Genomic DNA, 27,099 nt, shown 5'->3' on the forward strand with positions numbered 1-27,099 from the left:
AATTTTCAGTTTGAATAAGTTGGCCATCACAGTAAACATAAGAGACAAAATATATCAGTTCATAAGTCTTTAAGATGTCACTCAGCGCCTCTGATATCTTACCGGTTCGTGCCGCCTTCTGCCTATACAAGGCCACCAGTGCAGGTGTGTGTTGGTCAAGCACAGCATAGAACTGGTTCCTTATGTTGACGTTTGTGATGCGTTGGAACTCAGCACAAAGCTACAAAAACAAACAAAAATAATTATATAAAAAGACTAATACTCGATTTGCAACAGAAAACACATTTGTGATGCAACATGTTCCGTTAAAATACATTGTTGAGCAACATGGTCACATGCAAAGTGATAGTTCTTACACACAGTGAATAGTGGCATTTGCTGTTCCATTTGAATGTGATACATATTAAAAATTTGGCAGTGAAATATGTGTGAAGAGTGGCAGAAAAGAGAAGTGAGTCTGTTTTACCTGTGATTCAATCCGAAGAGCCGGCCATTTCCCCAAGAAGTCCTTCACCTGCACAGATAAAACAATCAATATGAAACCAGTCAAATTATGCAATCAACCTCTTTAATGACAAATTAATGATACAGAATTTCAAGTGAATGTAACTTACCGATAAAGTTGCTCTCTGGTGACAATGTAGGTCTGCACATGCACACAAAAACAGACAGCAAGAGATTTAATTTTTAAGAGACGTTTGATTGATGCTAATGAATTAGGCTCCAAATAAAAGAAATGGTGAAAAATAGTTACAGACTAAATTAACATTTGAGTCACCTTGATTTTGGGGATGCTCACTGCACTCCTTCCACTTAAACCTATAATGAAAAGACGTTTGTAAAGGGTTTAATAAAAACTTGCATAGTTCATTCGGTAAATATTATGTCCATAACCTTAACTTTGTTTGAGTAAAAGTTAACGTAACTGCTAACGTTAGCCACTAGCTCATTTGGGTGCATCAGCATGTAGATAACATCACATTGAACTTGCCAGAGCAGGGCGCTTAACACAAACAGCAGCAACACACTCAAAAACAGAAGGACTATCGCTTGCTGAAAAGAGTTATTGACTAACGTTAACATTATTGCCCTGCCACGACATTAACAGTACACAGGATATTATCTGTAACTAGCAGGCGGACTGACGGCAATCGCGCCCGCGGCACCGCGCTTGCAACTTAAAAATAGCCTCGTCTAAGTCAAATATCACGTGTAATGTGATATTCTTACAATATTACAACAAGCAAAGTAGTTTTGAAGTGTTTTGGTTTACTTACAAGTTGTTTCATTCTTGATACACGTCGCTCAAGAGGGTAGCCATCTTGGACAGATTTTTCAGGTAACGTCAGCTGCACGTCATGACGTCATATCACGTGATCGACAGTACACTTTAAAATAGTGAGTAAACCAGCGGTGTTCACTCAGAAACGCTGAGGCACACAAACATAAAAATACATAGGCTATTTGTTCATAGACATTAATAGTTTAAAGGTGGATTAAATCAGCAAGAGATTTTAACTGTAGTGACCTCGGTCTTCAATTCAGTGGAGTAGAAAAGCTCAGGTTCCTTCTACCTTTTTAATAAATATCAAGTCACCGTGCTTTTTACAATACAGATTGTTTCAAAGTAGCTTTACAGAGATAACAGGAAAGTAATGCAAGACAGTTTGTTTCCAGAAGAAAATAGCTTCACAGTCCAGCTTAAGTCAGTTCAGTGGTGATTCATTTTGTTGTATAAATAAATAAATAAATTTAAATGTGGATATATATAGCCACTTTGGAGAAAACCGTGATGTCATCGTCCAGCTCAGCTCAGATCTCATATAATAGTGTCAACGCAGGAAGATCAATAATATTGTTGAATATTAAATTAAATTTCCCCAACTAAGCAAGCTAAAAGCCAATTGTAAAAAAGGTGACAATTGTTGTTGTCTGCAATTTGTAAAACTTCACAATAAAATTTGAGATATTCTGAAATGTTTGGTTCATTTTTCTTTATTTGTTCCATTAAATTTATTGCTGGGAAAAAAATTAATCGCGATTAATCGCATCCAAAATAAAAGTTTGTGTTTGCATAATATATGTGCGTGTACTGTATATAATTATTTTGTATATATAAATACACACATATGCATGTATATATTTAAGATTTTTTTATTTTTATTATTATTTATATTTATATATAATATAAATTGTGTATAAATGTATATACAGTATATACATGCAGATATTTCTTAAATAAATACATGCATATGTGTGTATTTACAGAATAATTATACACAGTACACACACATATATTATGCAAACACAAACTTTTATTTTGGATGCGATTAATTTTTTCCCAGCACTAATTAAATTCCTTTGTTTATTTCATTAAATATTCAGATGTTTTTGTGAACGTATATGTTCAGACTGGGTGTTTATTTTGTCCTGTTTTTATAAAAAATATTTGATTAAGAGACTTTTTTTCATGCAGTGGTTTTAAGGCCCTGACACAGGCGACGTGAGCCAACCCTAGAGTCGGCTTTAGTCATTGCTAGTTCTTTGACGTCGGTTTTGTGTTTCAGGTCCTTAAGAATTTATTTATTTTTCTGTACAAAAAGCTTGTTTGCTTTAGCCTATAGTAATCCAGAGATAATTCTCAACCCTGAAGTCCTCCCTGGCCACCCCTCCCTCTGAGAACAGCCAGCACCTTTAGTGTCAGTCATTAACATATGAAAGGTCTTCACACCTAACAGTTGTCAGTCCTCTCACACCCAGCAGTGTTTCAGCTGTATATGTCCGTGAAATTTCACGGATTCCTGTATATGTCCGCATATGTGAGGTTTCCGGGTTTATCTGGAAATATACTGTTCCATGTTACTCTGATCCGCTTTTTCCCGCATACATCCGGCAAACATCAAATTACACAGGAGTTTACCATGCCCGTATTTTGCCGGATTTGAGTCTTTTCATGCAGTGTAAGTGTCCTGTTAGGGTAATATTGATTTAATATTATTCTTAATGAAAAAAATAACATAATGACAAACTCGCTTGTTAGAACTTTTATTAACAAAATGAATAAGATTGATGATATGGTACCCACGTTGTAACAACAAATGTAAAGGTCTTTGGATTTTCCCCTTACTTTAAAATGAGTGCTTAGTTATGTAAACTATAAAACAAAGACAAATTCACTTCAATTAAACAAATAAATGCAACTTTTATTAACAAAAGTTCTCTTGCGCTCTTGCCTACATCGTCCTGTCAGTCATCACACATCACTCTCGTCATGTGGCTCCTGCAGCTCTCAAAATACGTTCCCGCGGCTATGGACAAACTAGAAATTTCTGATGTTAAGAAGAAAATTCTAATGTGTTCTAATTCTAAAAATATGTTCTCTGATCTGATAAGTAATATATTTTCTATCATAGAAGCTGGAACTTTAAGGACATTAAGTATCAACCCCTACACTCAATATATATATATATATATATCATTATTGAGGCTTACTGTGATGAGATTGGGTAAGAAAAGAATGTTGTTTTGGGCAGATTTTTTTCTCAGAAATTAATTTCTAATTAAGAATTAAATGTTAAATTCTCCATAGTGTACCTTTTAAATTTTTTATATATTTCGTATTACACACACTTGCTACGCTGTGGCTACATGTTAGTATAGAGTAACATCAATATAAAAGTCTCTCCAACATATTTACGTATTTAACATATTGATGGCCCATACAGATGGTGGACAACCAGAATGCCTATTACCGCCGCGCCAGCTGCCGCGGCGAAATCACCGCGGCAAAAATAAACCAGCCGCATTTCAAAGTCGTTCCCGAAATGACCGCCAGGTGGCGCAAAGGGACATTGTGCAAAACAGCAGCAATTGCCGTATTTTAAAATGTAAGTGGGTTAAATATAAAACCCTAAGCCTAATAGGCATATTTTTCATATATATAAATAGGCCTATTGGGCTACAACAGAATAGAACCAAAGATAGAATAAATTTTAGAACTGAAAAAATAGAATCAAAAGTAAAAAATAGAGACGACATTAGGAGCAATGACGCTGAATATTTTTACTATTCTATTGAGGCATAGATAAATGAAGAGCTCTCGTGAGCGATACAATTGCATAGTAATTTATAGTGATTTCAAAAGCAGTCCTTAAAAAAAAAAACATGGAGTAGTGTGGCATCATTTTTGAGAGATTACGCGGATGCCCTTAATGTATGTAGGCTAGGCTGCTTAAAAAAAATGTCACAACGCGTTTTGTGATTGTTTTGAATTAAACATTGAAGTTTAAAATGTAGTGTTTTGGCACACCAGGCCGAGTGGCGTTACGCATTGTTCAAAAATCAGGTTTTATTCTGGCATGTTGAATTGGCGTTAGATTTTTTTTTTTAGATTTAGATTTTAGATTTCCTTAGATTTATTTTTCTCATAACAGCTAAAATAACTTAATATATGCCTTGTCTAAATATGACCTACTTAATATAGGCAATAGGCATATAATAGCCTATATAATAAATTAGCAAAACTTGGCCACTAAATATTTAATTTTCAATTATTTTAATTATCACAATTAAAGTTTTAATTTAATTAAATTGAACAAGCGCAGCAATCAGCATTTAATCAAATATTCTAAAAGATGTATTATTAATAATAATAATGTTATTTCAACATAATATTTCGTTTTTTCGACATAATATGTGTGCGTGCAAGCAACAAGCAAGATGTGTATTTATCCGGTGATGCGTGCATTGATTTTTATCAATAAACTAGTGTTTTCTGACAGTGTCGACTGCAAAGATGAAGTTGACGATCGCCATATTTGTAGTGAACCCACCTAGAGAGAAATGCACATAAAGACATAATCAGAGAGTAGCCTTTTTCTTTTCGTTTTGAATTATTTCGTTTGAAGACATTTCAAGCTTTGTGTATTTGATGTATTTATCATGTCTGTGTGAGGCATTAGCTGAGTTTCGTTAAGTTAGGAGGATGAGATGCGCTCCAGTTGACGTGCAATGCAAGTGACCGCGCGGGTGCCTCCATGATTAGTGTCTGTTATATTTGCTTCTCTTACTTATTAAATCCAGGCAAGGGTTGATGAAAAATGTATTAAAATTAAGATACAATTTATAGAAAACGAAATTCACTTTAAAGAAAGGTTTTCTACTAAACAAAACTTAATGAAGTGGTCAAAATCATGTCTGACCCACTCCATATCCATCTCTCGATATAATGCATCCTATCTTACTCGTGCTGTTCACTTTTCATATTCAACATAGATGGAAAAAAATAACATTAGAATATTTTAACAAATATGATACTAAATGAGATTATTTAATGGCTACAACAGTATATGCCTATAGACTGTATTTGTACAAATTGCTGCACATTAATTTAATTAAATGAAACCTTGTAACGAATTCACACTGTAGGGTAGACTGTGTACAGTTGAGACACCTTAAATAACTTGCGTTCAGCAAACACAAGTTGTGATTTTTGCTGTGCACTTGCATATTAGTGTCAGCTGAAGGAAATATAGAGACCAGGGGTGCGTTTCCCGAAAGCATCGTTGGCCAACTATGGTCGCAAGTTCATCGCAATGTCCATTGAACTCTATTGGTAACGACGGAACTTGCGACCATAGTTGGCCAACGATGCTTTCGGGAAACGCACCCCAGACTGGAACTTTAATTGAATACATAGCGTTGGTAAAGCATACTGAAATTACATCCCTACAAATTTATTAGGCCCTACTGAAAATAAATGTATCGAATTTAAGCAAAGTAGCCTAAATGTTAAGACTGTAAGCCCTTTGCTTTTTAGTAGCCTATAAAGGACTCTTATAGCCGACTTTGTGTTAGCCTACTTTAATTTGTAGAGGATTTTTTTAACTCAAACATTAACACTGAAATAAATTAAACTAAATGATTGTAAAATTTTTGGCACACCACGACGAGTGGCGCTATGCATTGTTCTAAAGCCAGGTTTTATTCTGGCATGATGAATTAGTGTTCGACAAACGCGGCGGCGCGTTCATTTGAATGAAGAGCGCTTCTCGCTCGTGTGAGCGAACACACACTGGAACGTTAGGCCATATCGCAACGAGTGAATCGTGGCCGAGTGGTTGAACTTACGTTACGATCATTTAGATGACACGGGTTCGAATCCCGAACTTACTAGGACTACTGATTTTTAGCCTATTAATGCATTTTATAGTCTATTGTTGACGCAGAGAGATTTGTCTAGTTCTAAAACATAGTTTTTTTTTTGCTTATAGTCTATTTACAAAATAAAATCACCATGCATTTCCATTTTACACTAAGGAGCAAATATTATACAATGACTTTACTTCTGTAGCCTATAATAATTCCAATGGTAATTTCAAAAGCAGTTCTGTTAAAAAAAAAATTATATATATATATATATATATATATATATATATATATATATATATGACGTTTAAACGACAAACAATAAAATCAGAACCAGTATTCTGTTGCGTTCATAGTGGCAGTAATGCATCCACGGCTTTTCAAAATGTCACAAAGCGTCTTGAGATTGTTTTGAATGAAATATTGAAGTTTATAATTAAGTGTTTGGGCACACCACGACGAGTGTCAAACTCTTTGTTTTGTTTTGCAAACTAGCCTGTGGGGGGTTTGGAGAAGGCAATAGTTGCTTTATCGTGGGGGTGCAGGACAGAGGTGTTAATGTTCCTTCTTTCATATGGAGAGTGTCGGAGCCAGCCTGATGAGGCAAAGGCAACATTCTTTTAAGGATTAATCTCAAAATCTCCAAAAGTCCATAGCCTATGTGCAGTAGGCCCTATATCTTATTAAATTATATATTGTAGTTTTATTGATTGTATTTAAAGGTTTTCCACACACAATTTCAATTTAGCAGATACAGAGCTCTTTAATTCGCGACCCACCTCGTTTTATTGTAAGGTGAATTCAGCAAGGCATGTTGTATCTTTGAAGGAACAAAAGCTATTTGTTACAGTTTTTTCTTTCGTGATTTGTGTGGATGACACACAGCGACATATACAGTATTATCAGCTGTATGGTGTTTTTTTTAACGCTGAAATGCTTAATTTCGAGAGAGACCCGCCGCGCGCAGTGAGGGAGACCAAACTTACTAAAAAAATACAGAGGCGAAGATAAACGCCTGTTCTTAATTTATGTTGCTTTGAACTTTTTTCGTTTTGTACCGTTTTAATTTTTTAATTTAGCTGCAATTTCTTTGACAATAGAAATTTAAAATGTTGCAAGAATAAGATTCTGTGTTTCTTATTTTGCATCACAAAGGGAATAAAATCGCATCGATGCAACCCTGTTTAAATAAATAAACTTTCCCGACACTTTATTCATACCTTGAAATGTGCAATGGGTTTTCAAACTTAATTAATTTTCTTTTTCTTTTACATTTTCATTGTTTATTTTTTAATTGAAAGCAATACTGTACTGAAAGTATTTTTCTGATTTGTTCGATCTGTTTTGAAAAATGTCTTCCGTTGCTATGGCCGGGTATAACTGTCAGTCATCTCAAACTCGTGAATGATTCACACACACACAAAAATAATTTAGCAGATTAAAGACGAGCTTCATCATCTTCATTTTCTGGTGCAATCGGCTGACAGTCTTCCTTCATCTGATGTGTCGTCTTTGCAGCGGCTCAACTGGAATGTAGCAAATTGATGTTGTAATGTACAATTGATAATTAAACAAGATGATTGACTTTAATAAACAGATACATATTTAAGCATCAAGACCGGAAAAACATAAACCCTGTCGGCTACACTGAGATTCGATCTCAGATTGTTTGAAGCTTCGAGAGGCTATTGTTATTGCATTGACCACAGAGCTATCGTCTGAATAGCCTAAGTAAACTATTTTCTCTGTTTTAAAAGTTTGTCATATTCTTTTTTATTTGTTTATTTTTTTAACATTGGCAATTTACTGTCTCGAAATTATGTGTCGAAAAATTTTTAAAAAGTGTTTTTACCAGATATGTGCTGTTTGTTTGTTTATTTATTTATTTATTATTATTATTATGCAGATGTTAATTCAGCCATTCTGTTGGATAAAAATTGTCCCTAATGTAAAATGGAAATTAATGGTAAATTTATTTTATAAATATAAAATATTTAAAATAGACTATGAGAAAAAAACAATAGGCTATGGTGTAGCAATATTTTAGAACTATCAAATCTTTCTGCATTAATAATAAAAAAGTAGCCCATGTTTGTTCGGGTTTTGAACGTTATAGCCTACCACTCGGCCACGAATTTGTTTTGTTTTATATTGTTTGAAATGTATTTTTACATATTTTGCTTTCGTTAATGTTAACCAATTCTGTTGTAGCATAATAGGCCTATATTTTTTCCCTAAAAGTTTGTTTTATTCTCTGCTTTGTTTGTTTATATTTTTACATATTCAATTAGTCTCATTTTTGTTCAAATAATGAAAAAAGTTTTTTTTTTTTTTTTTTTTTTTACAAGATCTTGCCACATTTTTTTATTTTTTTTTTATAAACAGATAGGAAACTTACCTTTTAAAATGCCGCAGTTGCTGCTGTGCGCGAACGACTTTGAAATTCGACTGGTTTATTTTTGCTGCGGCAGTAGGCTAATAGCCATTGTGGTTGATTATTTATTAAAGAATTCAAATGATAATCATAACAACATGAAAGCCTTTTTAATTCTGAATATAACAAAGAATGCTTAAACTGACTAACATCGGTAACTGCAAGTCCTGAAAATGTCTTAATTTTACGGTAAATTATTTTAATTTATTTCACTGTTATGTTTCAGTTAATAAATCTACAAACACATTAAGATAACACGAAGTAAGTAACCTATTGACATAGCCTTTCTAAATTATAGAAAAACTGGGCACACAATGTTAACGTGTGTCTACTTTGTTTAAATTTAATGAATTTGAATTCGTTTAACCACAATATTTATCTTGAATTTATCTGCGACCTCAGCTCAGATTACTGCCGCGGCAGATTACGTCATAAAGAGAATAAACTGACACTTTTGAAGTCTGTGATTACAGCGCCACTCAGCGGTAAAAGGCAGCAAATACACATCCCAATTTTGCCGCCGCGGGAACGGCGGCGGTAAAAGTCTCATTCTGGTTGGCCACCATCTGTATATGGATATATAACATATACGTACAAAAGTTATATGTAACAGTATTATGTTCTAATATATATATATATATATATATATATGACTTTAAGAAGAAAGTGGCAACATTATTTGATGTGCTGTACATTTTGGACTATCATAGAAATTAACTCTTATTATTTCCTCTGGCAATACTTTATGTGATATTTACATAGTTGTTTAGAAACTCAATTTCTAAAATAAACTAAATTTAACGGCCAAAATTGGAATAACATTTTCCTTTGGGTGAGTTGCTTTGCCATCTTGTGCATGAGTAACTAAATATATATGTTCATATTTTCAGCTTTTGCTTCTTACTGGCTTTTTGTTTTCAGACAAATTCAACTAGCATGCAAGAGGATGACAGAGTCTATTTTGCAAAAGTACAATAGGCCAACTCTGATTAATTTATAATAATTTGTATTATATCAAATCATAACAAATGGAATATAAAAACAGTGGAGAAATTTATTATAAAACAAACATAGATGTTTATTCTTTTTCTAACATATATACCGCAGTGAAAATCAATGATACAGATTTTTGTTTTTCTTTTATTAATCAAAACAATTGTTGTCTCTGCAACATGATGTGTTGATCTTCTGATTAGACCAGAATGTAAAGCACAAGCAGATAACAAAAAAGGTAACACTTTATTTGATTTTCCGCTTTAGACAATCTGTTGACAATAAGTAAAGTTGCACCTACATGTCAGATAACTCTTATTAGAGTATTATTAGAATATTAGTAGAGTCTACTTAATATCTGTTAACACTATATTTTGATGGTCCCCCAACAGACATTCTACTGCCTATAAGTAACTTTGCTAGTACATGTCAACTTATTCTACTACCCCTGACCCCTACCCCTACCCCTAACAGTCTACTAATACTCAACTAATAGTCTATTGAGAGTTAGTTAGTTGACATGTAGGTGCAAGGTTACGGACCATCAAAATAAAGAAATAAATGGTAATAAAATAATAATAATAATAAATAATAATAAAAAAAAAAAAATGAATAAAACTGGAGTCTGGAATAATATTAACATTCATATCAAACACAAAAGCTTAATCCAAAACCACAGCTAGTCATAATAATAACATAAAACATCAATATTTAAGCTATGTGTTATGGTTTTTAAGGGCAGGTCTAGATTAATGGTGAGTCACATTTTCTTCTTTTCTAGTATGTGCTTTAACAAATAGGCAACTAAAAACTAACCGTTTTATACTTTTTTTTTTTTTTTTTTTTTTACATAGATCCGTTCTCAATTAAAGCTGCAGTTTTGGTTAAAAAATGACAAAGAACCAACTGACTGTTTGAATGAAAAAAAAAAAAAATCGAAAATAAAATCCAGACCTTTAAAGGAGAACTCCGGTCAATTTTAACATTGAGCTCATTTTTTTGTACATTTGGAGTGCTGTCAATACAGAGAACAACGACAAAAATCTGTGTTGCCTACACCGAGTTATTCTATTTTTAAAATTTGCACCCTGTTGACTTCAATGGGGCAAGTACTAAACCTGCTTTTAGCCTCTTAACATCCTTGATGTGTCATTACAAGTGCAGAGAAAATGTGAGTGATTCCTTCTGAGTGAACAAGAGTGAATCTGACTGCAGTAGATGTGAAAGATATGTATAAAAATGATGTTATTTAAGCCAGCGCAAATACCTGTGTTTACATCCTGTTTTCGGTTGAAGTCCAAAGTAATCGATTGCCGAGTTCATGCGCGTGATCATAGGTAACTAAACCTATGCGCGTGAACTCGGCAATTGATTACTATGAACTTCAACCGAAAACAGGATGTAAACACAGGTATTTGCGCTAGCTTAAATAACATCATTTTTATACATATCTTTCACATCTACTGCAGTCAGATTCACTTGTGTTCACTCAGAAGGAATCACTCACATTTTCTGTGCACTTGTAATGACACATAAAGGGTGTTAAGAGGCTAAAAGCAGGTTTAGTACTTGCCCCATTGAAGTCAACATGGTGCAAATAACTCAGTGTAGGCAACACCGATTTTTGTCGTTGTTCTCTGTATTGACAGCACTCCAAATGTACAAAAAAATGAGCTCAATGTTAAAATTGACCGGAGTTCTCCTTTAAGAAAAAGGCAGAGATAGCCTACTGTTTGCTACACATCAGTGTAGTGCACTACAAATAACATGATACCATCAACTGATGTATTAAACTCAGAAAACCTGCATTGGTACTGAAGGCTCTCAAAGACAAGTAAATAACGTCCAAACACACAGGATCTCCGGTGCCAAAGCCATTCCAGCACAGCATCTTCAAGAACTAGCTATAGAGCTTTCTCCGTCTCAGATATCACTAATGTGCATTTGCAATTTCAACAGGGTGATGAGGACATCTGATCATAGTCGGGACACTTGAGAAGGGCAGGGTAGTTTAAATTCATTTGGACGGATGCTTCACTGGATATATCTGAGGGACTGCGTCCACGAGCCCTGGCATCTGGATGCAGGAACTGGCCAGAATAGTCAGAACAGTTGCTGAGGCGTGGCCTGTAGAAACCCGGGTGTGGTCTGTACATCTCCTCTGCAGTGTACCGCTTCAAAAACAGGTAGACAGACATCACACCTGCCATCTGACGGTGAGACAACAAGAGAGAAATTGAAGTACGTGAAATTAATGAAATGCAACAAAATATTTTACATTTCTTTTGGGTGTCTAGGATACTGGGTCTCATTCACTAATCACTGTGTGAATTGTTCATACTTATGCAACTCATAATGTAATAACAAAACATAATGTAATAGGTATTTATTGTAATAGTAGTTATTGTTATAGGTTTTTAAATATTAAATATTACATTATTAATGCAATAAAATGTTTATAATGTTATAATTTAATAATAAATAAAATAAAATCTTGAATGAATGAATGAATGAATGAGGCATTTATATAGTGCTTTCATATGTACTAACTGTACATGTACTGAGGACTTACACCCCTACTCTTTACGAGAAGTGCCATGGCCATTTTTAATGACCACAGAGAGTCAGGACCTCAGTTTAATGTCTCATCCGAAGGACAGTGCTTGTTACAGTATAGTGTCTCCGTCACTATACAGGGGGTGTTAGGACCCACACCTGCTGGCCTCACTAAAACCTCTTACAGCAGCAACCTAGTTTTCCCAGGTGGTCTCCCATCCAGGTCCTGACCAGGATCAACCTTGCTTAGCTTTAGTGGGCAACCACTCTTGGGCTACAGGGTGATATGGCTGCTCATAATGTAATATCGATTTTCCAATGTAATAACAATTTTTCGCTTAATGTAATAGGTTATTGTATTAGAAATTGATTACATTATGAACACACTGTAGCAACATATAATGTAATCACAGTTCATAAGGTAATAACAGCACTAATGAATAAGTGAAACAATGTTTACAATATGATCATTATCTTTTCTTATATATTTTTTCAGTGGCATTGCATTAATTGTAATTCCACATTAAAGGTGCACAAGTTCTTTCTTTCTTTCTTTCTTTCTTTCTTTAAACCAAGCTGTTTTAACAGGGGTGTGTTTACTTTTTATAACCACTGGACATCATGCTGCCATTGGTTGAAGAAGGTAACGGGATCTATCACACACACACACACACACACACAATTTTAACAACATTTTTACACAGTGTTATACCATAGTGGTATACCTTATGTAAGTAATAGTAGTAGCAGTAATTATAATAGTAGTAGTAGTAGAAATAGTAGTACAGGCAAAAACTCGGGCCTGGGAGGAGTTCGGTGAGGCCATGGAGAAGGACTATCGGTCGGACACGAAGAGATTCTGGCAAACCGTCCGGCGCCTCAGGAGGGGGAAGCAGTGCCCTACCAACGCTGTTTACAGTGGAGGTGGGCAGCTGTTGACCTCGACTGGGGATATCATCGGACGGTGGAAGGAATACTTCGAGGATCTCCTCAATCCCGCCGTCACGTCTTCCATTGAGGAAGCAGAGGCTGAGGGCTCGGAGGCGGACTCGTCGATCACCCAAGATGAAGTCACCGAGGTAGTCAAGAAACTCCTCGGTGGCAAGGCACCGGGGGTGGATGAGATCCGCCCTGAGTACCTCAAGTCTCTGGATGTTGTGGGGCTGTCTTGGTTGACACGCCTCTGCAGCATCGCATGGCGGTCGGGGACAGTGCCTTTGGACTGGCAGACCGGGGTGGTGGTCCCTCTTTTTAAGAAGAAGGACCGGAGGGTGTGCTCCAACTATCGGGGGATCACACTTCTTAGCCTCCCCGGGAAATTCTATGCCAGGGTACTGGAGAGGAGAATCCGGCCAATAGTAGAACCTCGGATTCAGGAGGAACAGTGTGGTTTCCGTCCTGGTCGTGGAACATTGGACCAGCTCTATACCCTCTCCTCTCCTGGAGGGTTCATGGGAGTTTGCCCAACCAATCCACATGTGCTTTGTGGATTTGGAGAAGGCATTCGACTGTGTCCCCCGCGGCATCTTGTGGAGGGTGCTCTGGGAGTATGGGGTTCGGGGCCCTTTGATAAGGGCTATCCAGTCCCTGTACGACCGGAGCAGGAGCTTGGTCCGCATTGCCGGCAGTAAGTCAGACTTGTTCCTGGTGCATGTTGGACTCCGGCAGGGCTGCCCTTTGTCGCCGGTTCTGTTCATAATTTTTATGGACAGAATTTCTAGGCGCAGCCAGGGGCCGGAGGGTGTCAGGTTTAGGGACCACACGATTTCATCTCTGCTCTTTGCGGATGATGTTGTCGTGCTGGCCCCATCAGACCAGGACCTTCAGCATGCACTGGGACGGTTTGCAGCCGAGTGTGAAGCGGCTGGGATGAGAATCAGCACCTCCAAATCCGAGGCCATGGTTCTCAGTCGGAAAAGGGTGGTTTGCCCGCTTCAGGTTGGTGGAGAGTTCCTGCCTCAAGTGGAGGAGTTCAAGTGTCTCGGGGTCTTGTTCACGAGTGAGGGAAGGATGGAACGGGAGATTGACAGACGGATCGGTGCAGCTTCTGCAGTAATGCGGTCGCTGTACCGGTCTGTCGTGGTGAAGAAGGAACTGAGCCGTAAGGCGAAGCTCTCGATTTACCGGTCAATCTACGTTCCTACTCTCACCTATGGTTATGAGCTGTGGGTCATGACCAAAAGGACAAGATCAAGACAAGATTACAATGATGACAATATGACCATGTTTTGGTGAGTTTGTAATGTAATACATTTATCATAATGTAACATGTTTTATTATATTATGAGCTCAAGATTGTATTATGCTTTTTATTACATTTTATTACAATAATAATGTATTACTTATTACATTATGTACAGTTTTTACATTGAGTTGCTACACACACACACACACACACACACACACACACACACACACACACGCGCACGCGCGCACACACACACACACACACACACACACACACACACACACACACACACACACACACACACACACATTTTCCCACCAGATTCAGAACAGATGCATACTCACATGAATAACTACTTAATATTGTAATAATGTTAATGAATTCAGATCAAAAAGTGTCACATCTGTCTTAAAGACCTCAGCAACTGTTTCACCTTATGTAAAAGTTAAACATGCAAGTCGATGAGATGAATCAATGTAACTCCACAACAACTACATAAATGTATCCCCTTGTAAGCCCTCCGCCCGGGTGCTACTCGCCCCGTTCTATGCGGGCCTCGAACCCGGATCTCCAGCTTGAGAGTCAGGCGCTCTAAAGGCCTTCTGAAGGTAAGCGATGAGTTTGTGTAAGAAAAATATTCATGAATTTGACTATTGCCATTATAAAGCTTTGAAGAGTCAGGACTTTTTTTATATATATATATATAACTCTGACTGTATTCATCTGAAAGAAGAATGTCATATACACCTAGGATGACATGAGGGTGAGTAAATCATGGGCTAATTTTCATTTTCAGGTGAACTATCCCTTTAAGCAAAAGATAAAGATAAAGCAACAACAAAACAACATTCAGAACATCAATCAAACATCAATGAACACAGTGGATGGGAGATTTTGCTTTTGAAGGTGGAAGCCAGAAAAGACAAAAAGGTGTGTCCACAAGGGTAAGAGGCAGGAGCATAAGTAGCATGAGATGCGGCAATGGAGGCCATTGGTGCAGTTTCAAGGCCACTTTTTTGGCCACTAGAGGCCCTCATTGTGTTTCATTTCAGTTTCCCACTTTTTAAGTTGCTCTGTTCCTCTTGTCCTAAGCTCAGTGGACAGAATGGTGGATCAATTATTATTAGTACTAATTGAATTTTCAAGGAATCATAACTGCAGTATCTCTCATCGGCTGAACTTTACTTTGACGTTGCTGAGAATCCCAGCCAGAGCCACACTGTGCTCGCATTCTTCGTGTTCATTAGTTTACGATCTGTCTAACACGTTATTAGATAGAACTGTTATACAGAGAAAGTAGACAGTAAATGAAAAGGCATTAGTGTATGCCGTGTGGTTGATGTCCAGTGTTGCTAGCTGAATCATGTTTGGCTATCCCCTCAAAGTTGCGTGGGATTTTTTCCTTAGCCTAAAAGTTAAGAGGTCCATCTATCACTGTTTTCCATGTTTGTACAGTTAGTTTCTGGAGTAAATATATAGGCTATAATCTGTGTGTTTATACAGCTTTTTTTTTGAAATGGCGGGTGCTGGTGTTTCGCGTGTGTTTGGCCAATCAGCATACACTAACGTCACTGGTAATTCCTATAGTGCTGGTTTAGACCCTACTGTGAAGTAGGAGCTAAATTAGTTTCTCCAAAAAAATAACTAGTTTTAGTTCCTAGAACTAAAATCATTCCTAGTTCTGTCAGGACAACTATCGTCAAATACGATTGACAAATAGCATACAGTTTGGATTGGCGGTATGGTTCTGTTCTGGGCAAGAACTCCCTGCACATCCATGCAGCCTAGCCTGGATAAGAGCAGCAATAACCCCCCTTAGGGTAAACAGAACAGAACCAACATGAATGTATTGCTGATATCATTAATTCAAGATTTTAAAGTAACATAATTCGAGAATTTATTCTGATTCAAAGGGGAATCAGAATGGCAAAAATTGACTGCACGAGAGGAAGAGCTGGAGATGGAGGAGGGTAATTAGTATTGTATTAGTATTAGTATTGCTGATAATACTGATGGAGCTTATATATGTTTACAGTGATAGGCGTTGTATTCCTATAGGTAGATGTGGATCAGCTGAGAGTCAGCTGATGCGAGCTTGACTAACATGACCTGCGAAACACGCCAAAATCCGGGTACTTCCGGTAACAGTTCTAGGAACTATAAAAGGTTCCTCTGGTGCGAAAGCCAGGGCCGGCCCGAGGCATAAGCGAACTAAGCGGCTGCTTGGGGCCCCCTCGCCACCAGGGGGCCCCCAAGCTAGTTTTTTTTTTTTTTTACATATTAATTAACTTAAACAAATGACATAAATGAATGAATGGATTAATAATTCAAGACAAGAAAATTCTGATTTCATGATCAATATACCTGCCTACAACTGCTGCTGTGTCTGCGCAGTGTTTGAGTCATGCGCATAACCTCGCGTGCATAGACAATTTGTGTGCAAAGTCACGGTAATATTAAGCCATGTCACAAAAATTTGATTTGATCAATGATTTATCCTTTAATTTTAATGATATTCAGAACAGAACAAGAATAAAAAAATAACTATAAACAAGCCAAAACGAAATAATTTAAAGCGAAAGTGAAAGCGGCGGGCTCACGTATCTCTCATTAGAATCAAAATGTTTCAACATTCGCGATGGATTTGGATGGTAAACTATTCTTTATTATAGGCTTCTTTGTACTTCATCCACGTTCCAATATCGAGGGAAAAAATCATTCTCTTCACATGCGCAAAAATGTGCTTGAAATCCAATATCGAGGGAAAAAATCATTCTCTTCACATGCGCAAAAATGTGCTTGGAAACATCACAGTGGAGCGGTGCTTAGGCTACGCAGCGCTGAATGGTACGAATTGTAGGCTACTACTGACTATTTAAAAAGAGCAGTGTACTTTTTATATGTTAGTTTGACTATTTTATTATTATATTTTATTACGGCTATAACGAACTGGCTGCGATGTCATTGCAGTGCTGGAATATGTTGTGTGTGTGTGTGTGTGTGTGTGTGTGTGTGTGTGTGAGGCGCGGGCGCGATCGAACAGTGTAAACAAAAACATACTCCGTCATGTTCATACAAGACATCATTCAAACTGCAAAGTGTTGCAAAACGTTGGAGGATATTTTGTAAATTATTTTTTGTAGGCCTATATGTTTTGTGACAATTTGTTTTTTAGAAGTTTCAAAGAGTTAGTAAAATAGTAAAGAAAAAGTTAAAACATTTTTATTTAAGTATATCTATTTTTTATTAAGTATTTATTTTGTATTAATACATAACCTCATTGTATTAATTTATAATGTAACATTATAGAGTGACATTGTGTCAATAATCGTCAAGCACAGGTGACTCCGCGTGGTGGGAGGGGGCCCCCAAATCAAATTCTGCTTAGGGCCCCCAAAAGGCTCGGGCCGGCCCTGGCGAAAGCCCCTAATGGGTCCTGACCAACAAGGAGCTCTCTAATCAAGATGCCCTCAATCATGACAGCCGGCCTAAATAAATGTCTGTTTGAATAAATTGCTGATAATTATTTAACAGTCTTTAAATTAATGGCTGGGGTATAAGCCCAAAATGGCATTATACTAAAGTGAAACACCCCTGAGGAAGTGGTGAAAGCAGTTTTGGCTTTACTGGAATCATCGGTCACACTTTAGATTAGGGTCCGATTCTCACTATTATCTAACTACGACTTTCGCCTCAATAAACTCGTAATTACTGCTTATTAATAGTTAGTAAGGTGGTTGTTAAGTTTAGGTATTGGGTAGGATTACATTAGGGGGTGTAGAATATGGTCATACAGAATAAGTCATTAATATGTGCTTTATAAGTATTAATAAACAGCCAATATCCTAGTAATATGCTAACAAGCAACTAATTAATAGCAAAAATCGGACCCTCAACTAAAGTGTTACTGAAATGTGCTTGCCATTCCAGATCAAGAGTTGAAAAAACAACAACATCTGATTTGAAAATAATTCTAGGATTATTTAAACTCAATTTCAGTGTAAACTGATTAAAAAGAATATAAGCACAGTTAGTGAATGATGTGAAACAAAGATGAAAAGACAAGCAGAAGTGTTACCTCAGTAAGCAGGAAGGAGACTGCAGCAAAAGCAAAAGACCAGCCATATTTATAACTGAAATAAGCTTCATTTGTTTTTGTTCTGTTCATCATCTCATCATTAATACTGGATATATACAAGACCAGACCAACCACCAGGGACAGACCTGTATCAGAAAGAGAAAATAAGTCAGAAAAAATTAAAGAGGAAGAGAGCTGCAGTGACATTCTGAACAACAACAACAAAAAAAAAAAAAAAAAAAAAAAAAAAATGTTATCTGGCCTTTCAGAGAACTGTAAGTTCTGAGAACTGAACACAGTTCTCACTCATTTCTTTTGGACACAGTCTTCAAGCACAAATTACTTTCTCAGAAGTAAAAAAAAAAAGAAAAAAAGAAAAGAAAAGAAATGTTATTATTATTATTATTATTATAGTTTTTCTTAGTTAATTCTTAGTTTTTTATTCAGTTAGTCATTTTAGAAGAATTCTAGTTCTCTGAAAGTTATTAAAAAAAAGTATATTATTGTCCAAAAAAAATGACATGATTCATTCCTGTTGTATACTGAAGGGTGTAACCTTTTCCTGCCACATTATTTTACTGCTTTGAACTCAAACCCACCTGATAGAATAAAGAAGATTCCAGAGATGAAGGCCAGAATAGTGCGTTGAGGACGGATGTGTCCAATATTACTCAGCACAAAGCCAATGAACATGAAGAATAGACTGACTAGTGGAAAAGGAGTAGCAGAGCGGATCATTTCTAGAAACAAACCCAAATAAATAATTACTGATGATGTATACCTATTCTTCTACAACCTTTATAATTTCACTATTAATGTAAAAAAAATATAAACAGCAAATACATAAGTAAACTATCTGTTTACTACTGCCCTCTTGGTGGTACACCAAATTTATGGTGTACTGTACATGCGAGGTTTGGTGTTCATATGAGCAGGGGTGGAACTACATGGTGGCCAACTGGCACTGGCCCCTGAAATCTGGCAATTTTAATCACATGCAATTTCACCAACATCATCATGAAGAAATAAACATTGGCTTTAAACATTAAACATCACTGAGTCTACCTATATAGTTTGCAGTGATAAAATTCAATTTAAGTTTAAATTGGCTCCCTTAGATAACCATGAGTTGTCATTTTATCATGTTTTTTTCATTGTGCTCATGTCACTTGTGGCCACCCTCTTTTAAAGCAGTGCCTCAGCCAAGCCCACCCACACACATCCCTATTTATAATGCTCTTGACCCATCCCTGCATTTTAGGATCATGTGAGGGGTTAAATGAGACTGATTAGTTGAATAGACAAACATGGAGTGTTATTGGATATCAATTCCTGCTACTAAGACAAATTGAAAATCATTCAACCCTTTAGAGACCTCTGACACATTGACATACATATGCAAATCACAAATCAAGATAAAAGACTAACTGTTACACATTTTCATTTCTCAATTTTTACTTTTTGTGAAAATGTAATACTTCAACTTAATAATTGAATCTCAGATTTTATAATTTCTACAATATATATTTCATGAACAGTTAAAAGTATTTTGTGATGGAACTTACAGAACATCCAAATACAATGATGTGTGCTGGGCTAAATGGGCTCACTGTATGTGTAAACAGTACATACAGTATGATGGTATTTTTACCAGCTGAGACCTCACTAAGAGCTTGTAAAATGTATAAAAGAGTCAAAACAGCAGCAGGGGATCTACTGCAAGGAGGCAGTGGTTACGACGCCTGTACCGAACTGTAATGTGTGATCTAACTCCTGTGACGAGCAAAAAAGGTATGTTTGACCATCCTGTCCTTTTCACAGTTGCATCTTGTGACATCACCTCCTGTTTTTGCTTTGTTTACATGTCTTTGGTCTGTGTTGCATTCATATTTCAGTGAAACCGCACCAGAGTTCATTTGGAAGTGGATCAAGCCCCCTTGAAAAGGTGGATCTCGGTCCGCTTGTTTGGTGTGCACCAGGGATGGCAGCATTCACACTTATTCAAATGAACGACAGAGCAAATTTGTTTTAATCTAACTAAACCTGCCAAGTGTGAACACTCCAAAAAGTGCAGTGAGAGAAATTCCACTCTTGTACAATAGCTTATCATCATTAGTGCTTTAGAGCTCAGTGACTAACAACATGCACAAAGAGAAGCCATTTTTAAACCAAGTTTAGGAAAGGAGACTCTCACTCACTCAGGACACTGGCTGTAGACTCTGATGTCATCTGAACATTCATGGGCATCACATACTCTATAGTGAAGCAGCGACCCTTCTCCTCTCCTTGAAAAAAAAAACAAAACAAAACCATGAACATTGCTACCTGTGAAGACAGCAAAAAATTATCATACAATCATCATACTCGTTTTAAGTAGGTCATGTCATTAGAATACACAGAAGAGTTTTTTTTAATGGGGGGGGGGGGGTATTTATTTATATCATCTTGTTCTCAACTAACTCAACTATGTTTTGTGAGATTTGATGTTTTGTGAGATTCTGATGTTTTAGACAAACTAGATACATATTTGAAAGCATTCAATTAGTTTTTTAATCCAGTGGACCACGATCAGTATATCAGCTACACTACTGGGTGGTGCAAAGGTTTGTAGGTCAAACACTTTGCTCTGAAGTGTTTTTAGTAACAAGGCCACTCAATAAGCCATACTTGCCCAGAACCATTTGGACCCATATAGATGTGACCCTTGTGCAAAATGTTGTTAAATAATCCATTAGGAATTACTCTCATATTGTCTGCAAACAATAGGCTATGTATTTTGCAATATCTAATAACCAGAATGAACAGAATTTGAATGACAAAAATAATTCTCACTGCGTCTGCAATAATAATTATATTACGTTTGTTAAAAACACTCCTATTCAAAAGTTTGGGGTCGGTAAGATTTTTTAATGTTTTTAAAAGAAGTCTCTTATGTTCATCAAGTCTGCATTTATTTGATGCAGTAAAACATTAATATTGTGCAATATTATTACAATTTAAATGACTGTTTTCTATTTTAAAATGTAATTTGTCCTTGTGATTGCAAAGTTGAATTTTCAGCAGCCATTATTCCATTCTTCAGTATCATATGAACCTTCATAGATCCTTCTAATATACTGATTTAGTGCTCAAGAAACATTTGTTATTATTGTCAATGTTTAAAACAGTTGCTTTTATTCTTGTTAATATTAAAACAGTGCTGCTTAATATTCTTGTGGAAACATTGTTACTTTTTTTCAGAACTCTTTATTTAATAGAAAGTTCAAAACAGCTTTCATTTAATTCTTTCCCTGGCATTGACGTACTTTTGTACATTTTTCACTGTTACTACGGTAGGGGACAAATCTTCTGAAAGAGTAATGAATCTCTTGATTAAAACACAGGCAAAAAAGAAGCAGAAACATGCGATATCATGTGTAAGCAGATGCATAAAATAAATTTGTAAAACAATGCGATCATCGATATTAAACAGCATATAAATAAAAACTGCCCAATGTTACCGAATGAAATGTCGACCCAGGACGAGCTATAGGACTGTGCAAGCTTTGGGGGTGTTGATGGACTCTATCTACTCCATCTATGTTTTGATCATTATTCTGAATCCAATCTGGATGCAGTCTTTGACAAAACTGCAATTTTCTCCACTTTTTGCTCAAAATGCAGCTTCCCTTTCAAAGGGAACTCTACTTGCGTCGAGACGCTGTGGGAACGCCTCTGCGTGACTGCATCGTGAAGCATGTGTGAAATCAGTCCAATGGCATGACGGGAAATAATAAGCGGGTGACCTCACAGACCATGGAACTATAAAGCATACCCAGAACAAAGAAACGCTAGCTTCTGTGTCTTCAACAAGCACTCTTTGTGAAATCATTCATCCATTTGGTGTTTTTCTGTCAAGAAATAGTACAGCATTTCTCTCTTTTAGTCAGGAGTTTCACCAAAAAAGTGACTTATAAAATGGCAAGCAAACAGCATTTCAAGCCTTATGATTTTTCACAGTTCGGGTCCTGCTTCTGCCGAGGCAGAGTGGTGGCTTAGATTGTGGGGTTCGCAATTGGATCTGGCAGAGAGGTTTGAGACATGTCCAGCCCTTTCTCAGCCTTCACCTGCCAGGTCTAGTGCCTTATCTCAGGGGGAAGCACACTGTGCGTTTTCTTCTCCCTGGGGTGTGGAACCGGTACTGCAGCTGAAGAGACACTTGGAAGCTATCTCTCCCCTGAATTGGCATTGTCACTAAAATCCCAGACATTACCCACCAATCCTCTTAAAGCTACATCTACGCTGGTGGGTAAAGCGTATTTGGTCGCATGCCTGCATACCATGTCTAAATTGCAAGCATACCAGGCCGACCTGCTAAAAGACATTGATGAAGGTGAGAAAGATAGCGCTGAGGAAATATGGGAACTGCATCGCGCTACAGATCTGTATCTCCTGGCCACCAAGGAGATGACCAAATCAGTAGGCAGTTCTATGGCAGCCCTGGGGGCCATGGAATGACATCTGTGGTTGAAGTTATCTGGCATAAAGGAAAAAGGTAAGAGTTTTCTTTTGGACGTCCCGCTCTCGCTTCTGGATTCTTCGGCATTCCAAAAATGTATTTCTTGCCGACCTCAAGTCTCTGAGGCTGCTGGGCAGGAGTAGTTTTGGGGAGGACCGCAACGTCACTGGTGTCAGGCTTCTGGGGGCAGTCCCCTCTGGGGAGAAGCAGTTTACACCTCATTATATGGTATACAACCCTGCCACCTTGTTTGCTTCGGGGCTCAGCGCTCTCCAGCAATCCTCTGAGGAGGGTCGCAGAGCAGTCAATTCGGTTGTTCCCTGCCGTTTTGCTGCTTCAGGGCCACAAAGGTTTTTTTTTTTTTTTTTTTTTTGAAAGTAGTAAAGCAACATACAGTAAAACCATGAAAGTGACATTTTCCTTCCTTCTATTTTTATTATAACAACCCCCCTCACCCCCAAAACATCCCTTAACTAGGAAGCTTAAATACAACAGAATAACATAGGCAACGTCTGGTTACGAAGGCAAAATATAACAATTATGTCATTACACCTTTTCAAGGCATGTACCCATGCATACCAAAACATGGATGTAGTGATGATAGTACTGATGATAATAAAAGTATCATTATTACAGTTTAAATGCATACATAAAAGAGAGAAAAAGAAAAGAAAAAACTATTTAGCCATTCTGTGAGACAAACTACACTGAGGTCACAACAGCAAATACAGCGACCAAAATGTATGTGTCACTGGCTGGGGAGAAAGAGCATCTATCACAGGCTACATCTAACCTCGGATATATTCTAGCTAACCCTTCCTTGCTCAAGTGAACCCTGTGAAGCACTTTAAATTGTTTGAGCCCTAACCTAACAGAGGATGATGATGAGTGGACCTTTTTAAGCACCTACCTCCAAAAAGCCTCAGACAACTTTATGCCCAGTTCATCTTCCCATCTGGATTTAATGTTATCCAGATTGTACCCTTTCAAAGACATGAGCTGGGAATTTAATATGGAAGTCAATCCTTTATTATTAAAATTGAGAGTAAGACTATCTAAGGGCGAGGTAGGAGGAAAATCAGGGAAGGGTGTACATTTGTTCTTAACAAAATTACGAATCTGAAGATATCTAAAAAAAAAAAAAGGCTTTGTGGGAGGTCAAACAATCTGCAGAGGTTCTCGAAATTTTTAAATAAACCTTCAGTATCAGGGTTCTTCCCTGACAGTCTTGTCAGTGTTGTCTCTCAATGTTTCTTTGTTTGTCTTGTGCCTGAGCCGCCGTACAAATATCTTGCAAGGCAATCCCACTCGACCAGGCCCACGAAGAGGCCATGCCTCTCGTGGAGTGCGCTCTGACACCCAACGGGCACTGCATGCCCTTGGAGGCGTATGCTAGCGCTATAGCATCAACTATCCATCTGGATAGGCTCTGTTTCGACGCGGCTAGTCCCTTAGAACGCCCGCTGAACGAAACAAAGAGCTGCTCTGTCTGTCTGAAAACAGACGAGCGAGACACATAAGCTCGTAATGCCCTGACTTGGCAAAGGAGGCTCGCGTCTCTTTCCTCATCAGGGACCGGTAGGGCTGACAGGGAGATGACCTGTGCCCTAAACGGTGTGTTGAGGGATTTTGGAACATAACCGTGCTTAGGTTTGAGTATAACCTTTGAGTCATTAGGCCCAAATTCCATGCACGTCGCGCTCACAGAGAGCGCGTGTAAGTCCCCTATGCGCTTCACTTAAGCGAGAGCCAGCAGAAACACAGTCTTGAAAGACAGATGTTTCAGATCAATCGTCTGTAAAGGCTCGAATGGTCCACCTTTCATGGCTTCCAGCACCGTAGAAAGGTCCCATACGGGGACTGAGGGAGGTCTGGGAGGATTCAGTCTCTTAGCCCCTCTAAGGAAGCGGATGACTAAATCATTCCTTCCTATTGACTGACCAAGCGTTGTTCTCGAGAACGCTGCTATAGCCGCCACATAAACTTTGAGCGTGGAAGGGGTCCTGCCCTTATCCAACAGCTCTTGTAGGAAGGAAAGCACCTCCGTCACTCCACAGTCTGTGGGTGACACGCCACAGGCTATGCACCAGCCCGAAAACACTGACCATTTCGAGGAGTAGAGACATCTCGTAGACGGAGCTCTAGCCTGCGTGATCGTGTTTAACCCTCAGAGGTCGGAGATCACGCCGGCGTGATCTGCCTGCTTTTTTCCTTATGAGTTGAATTGAGACCCGAAATACTCTTTTGAATTTGATTTTACAAAACAAGTTTCATACATCAATCGATTCTGTTAAATGTGTATTATTTTTGTGTATACTCACAATAAAAACAAAGTGCTGTGCTTTTTGCCAAATAAAGAAAAATAAACACGAAGCGAGTTCTGCCTTCTCTCTGCCAGTGTAGTCCATTCTGAAACGCGTCCGAAAATGAACAATAACTCAGCGAATACTCAGTCAAACAGGCATACAGTCACACAGGCATGAAGCTTGAATTCTCTTCTTTTTAATGAAGTAATTTATATAAAAAACAAATATTCTCATCTTGTGAAATCTGTATTAAAAGAGAGCGATTCCAGTCGAGCTAATTACATCTAATTCAGATGTAATGTGACTCCGCCCACGGAGAGCGTGCGCTATTCAAACACAAATGGCTGAGGCAATCCGCGCAATCCTGTGAACGCCCCCATATCAGCGTGAGAAAACACAAGTTTATTCAGATCATTACTTGTTTACACCGTCTTGCAGCTGTGAGGAATAATAATGGAAAATGTCCCCCAGAAGTGCGGGTATATCGAGGAGCGAGCTGAGGAATACTAGTAAGTTTTTTTCCTTCTCACGTGAATTTCTTCACGTGGGTTTCTGTTTATGAATGAATGAACGGCAGAGATGCGCGCTGTTTACCACAGCTGGCAAAGACAGTTTAAATTTAAATCGCGTGTGTGAATGAATGATGATGTTTCAGCAAACTGTATTGCTATACTGAGATGAGTAAAAATCGACTGAAATATGTTGAAATAAAATGTAGGCTATTTGTATAAGCAACGTATTAAACTGCAAATTAACAATATGCCCTAATATTTCATGAAAACAACGTTACAGTCAGGCGAAATATGAAAGTAATGAATACATAGATAAAATGTAGGCCTATAATCATTTTTTTTTTTTTTACAAAGAAAGAGTACACTTGAAATATTGTTGAAATTGTAATATTATTGTAATTGTAACCTTTTTAATAAAATGGCAAAACATATTTACAAGATAGATGTAAGCAAAATCTTAAATGATCAATATAAGTCTTCTTCTAAATATCCTTTGTCCTTGCATTGTGGCTCAGTCAGTGTCACACCTGAATGAATGGCTAATTATGCAGAGTCATTATGCAGAGTGGGTGTTCTAAGTTGTAAACCACTCCTCGTTCACGCCTCCTCGCATATTGGCTTTCCAAGCAAAACCTGTTTTACATCAATTTAAATCAATGTATGGTTTTATGTGAACAATAAAGCAAGACTATTTTCACATGATTTTGAAGAAAAAACACTAGGCGAGGACATCCATTATTCAAAAGTCTTATTGACACATATTTACTATGTGTTTTGTGGCCTTATTTCAGAAATTTTAGTTTTTAGTTTTTTCAATAACCATGCATAAACATTATTTCTCTCAAAAATGAAAACATGTACATACACGTGGCTCACATATTATGGTAGCCCTGTTTGTGCTTTATAGAGTGAATTTACACCTTTGCCATTAATATGTTTATAAGCAACTGAAAAAAGCACAAATGTCAGGGCATGTCAGAACATCTCAAGGGCCCCAAAAACAGCTCAGACCCCAGAGGGTTAACACTCCTTTAGGGAGTTCAACATGTACCCGTTGATGGCCCAGACATGAAGGGACCACAATTCCGGGTGAGGATGCCAGATCGAGCCGTGGGCCTGAGAGAGGAGGTCTCTCCTCACTGGCACTGGCCACGGGGCAGTGCTCGCTAGCTGCATCACAACTGGGAACCAAGGTTGGTTTTCCCAGAACGCTGCTACAAGCAGTACTGAGCATCCTTCTTCCCTGATCTGCTCTATCACCTGAGGCAGGAGAGAGACGGGGGGAAAACCATAGAGCGGGCCTGGACCTGAGGCCACCCTGGCGATTTATGTAGGACACCACAGACATGTTGTCCGAGCGGACCAGGACGTGGCGTCCTTTTATTTG

The 27,099-nt window shown here is 37.7% G+C and overlaps 1 protein-coding gene across 2 annotated transcripts in view; it reads right to left on the bottom strand.

Annotated features, from left to right (window-relative positions):
* Window positions 1-11,526: 11,526 nt before the first annotated feature.
* The window catches only part of cacng5a (calcium channel, voltage-dependent, gamma subunit 5a), a gene marked incomplete at both ends in the record, with an annotated part of 56,654 nt that continues 41,081 nt past the window's right edge, over window positions 11,527-27,099 (bottom strand). For both annotated transcript variants that reach the window (XM_081381846.1, XM_081381845.1), the window contains 4 exons: window positions 11,527-11,784; window positions 18,397-18,542; window positions 18,996-19,136; window positions 20,595-20,681. In XM_081381846.1, the coding sequence (XP_081237972.1) occupies window positions 11,527-11,784; window positions 18,397-18,542; window positions 18,996-19,136; window positions 20,595-20,681 (632 nt within the window). The remainder of the gene's footprint in view (window positions 11,785-18,396; window positions 18,543-18,995; window positions 19,137-20,594; window positions 20,682-27,099) is intronic.

The sequence above is a fragment of the Scardinius erythrophthalmus genome (assembly GCF_964197995.2).
Source record: "Scardinius erythrophthalmus genome assembly, chromosome: 12".
Taxonomy (NCBI): Eukaryota; Metazoa; Chordata; class Actinopteri; order Cypriniformes; family Leuciscidae; genus Scardinius; species Scardinius erythrophthalmus.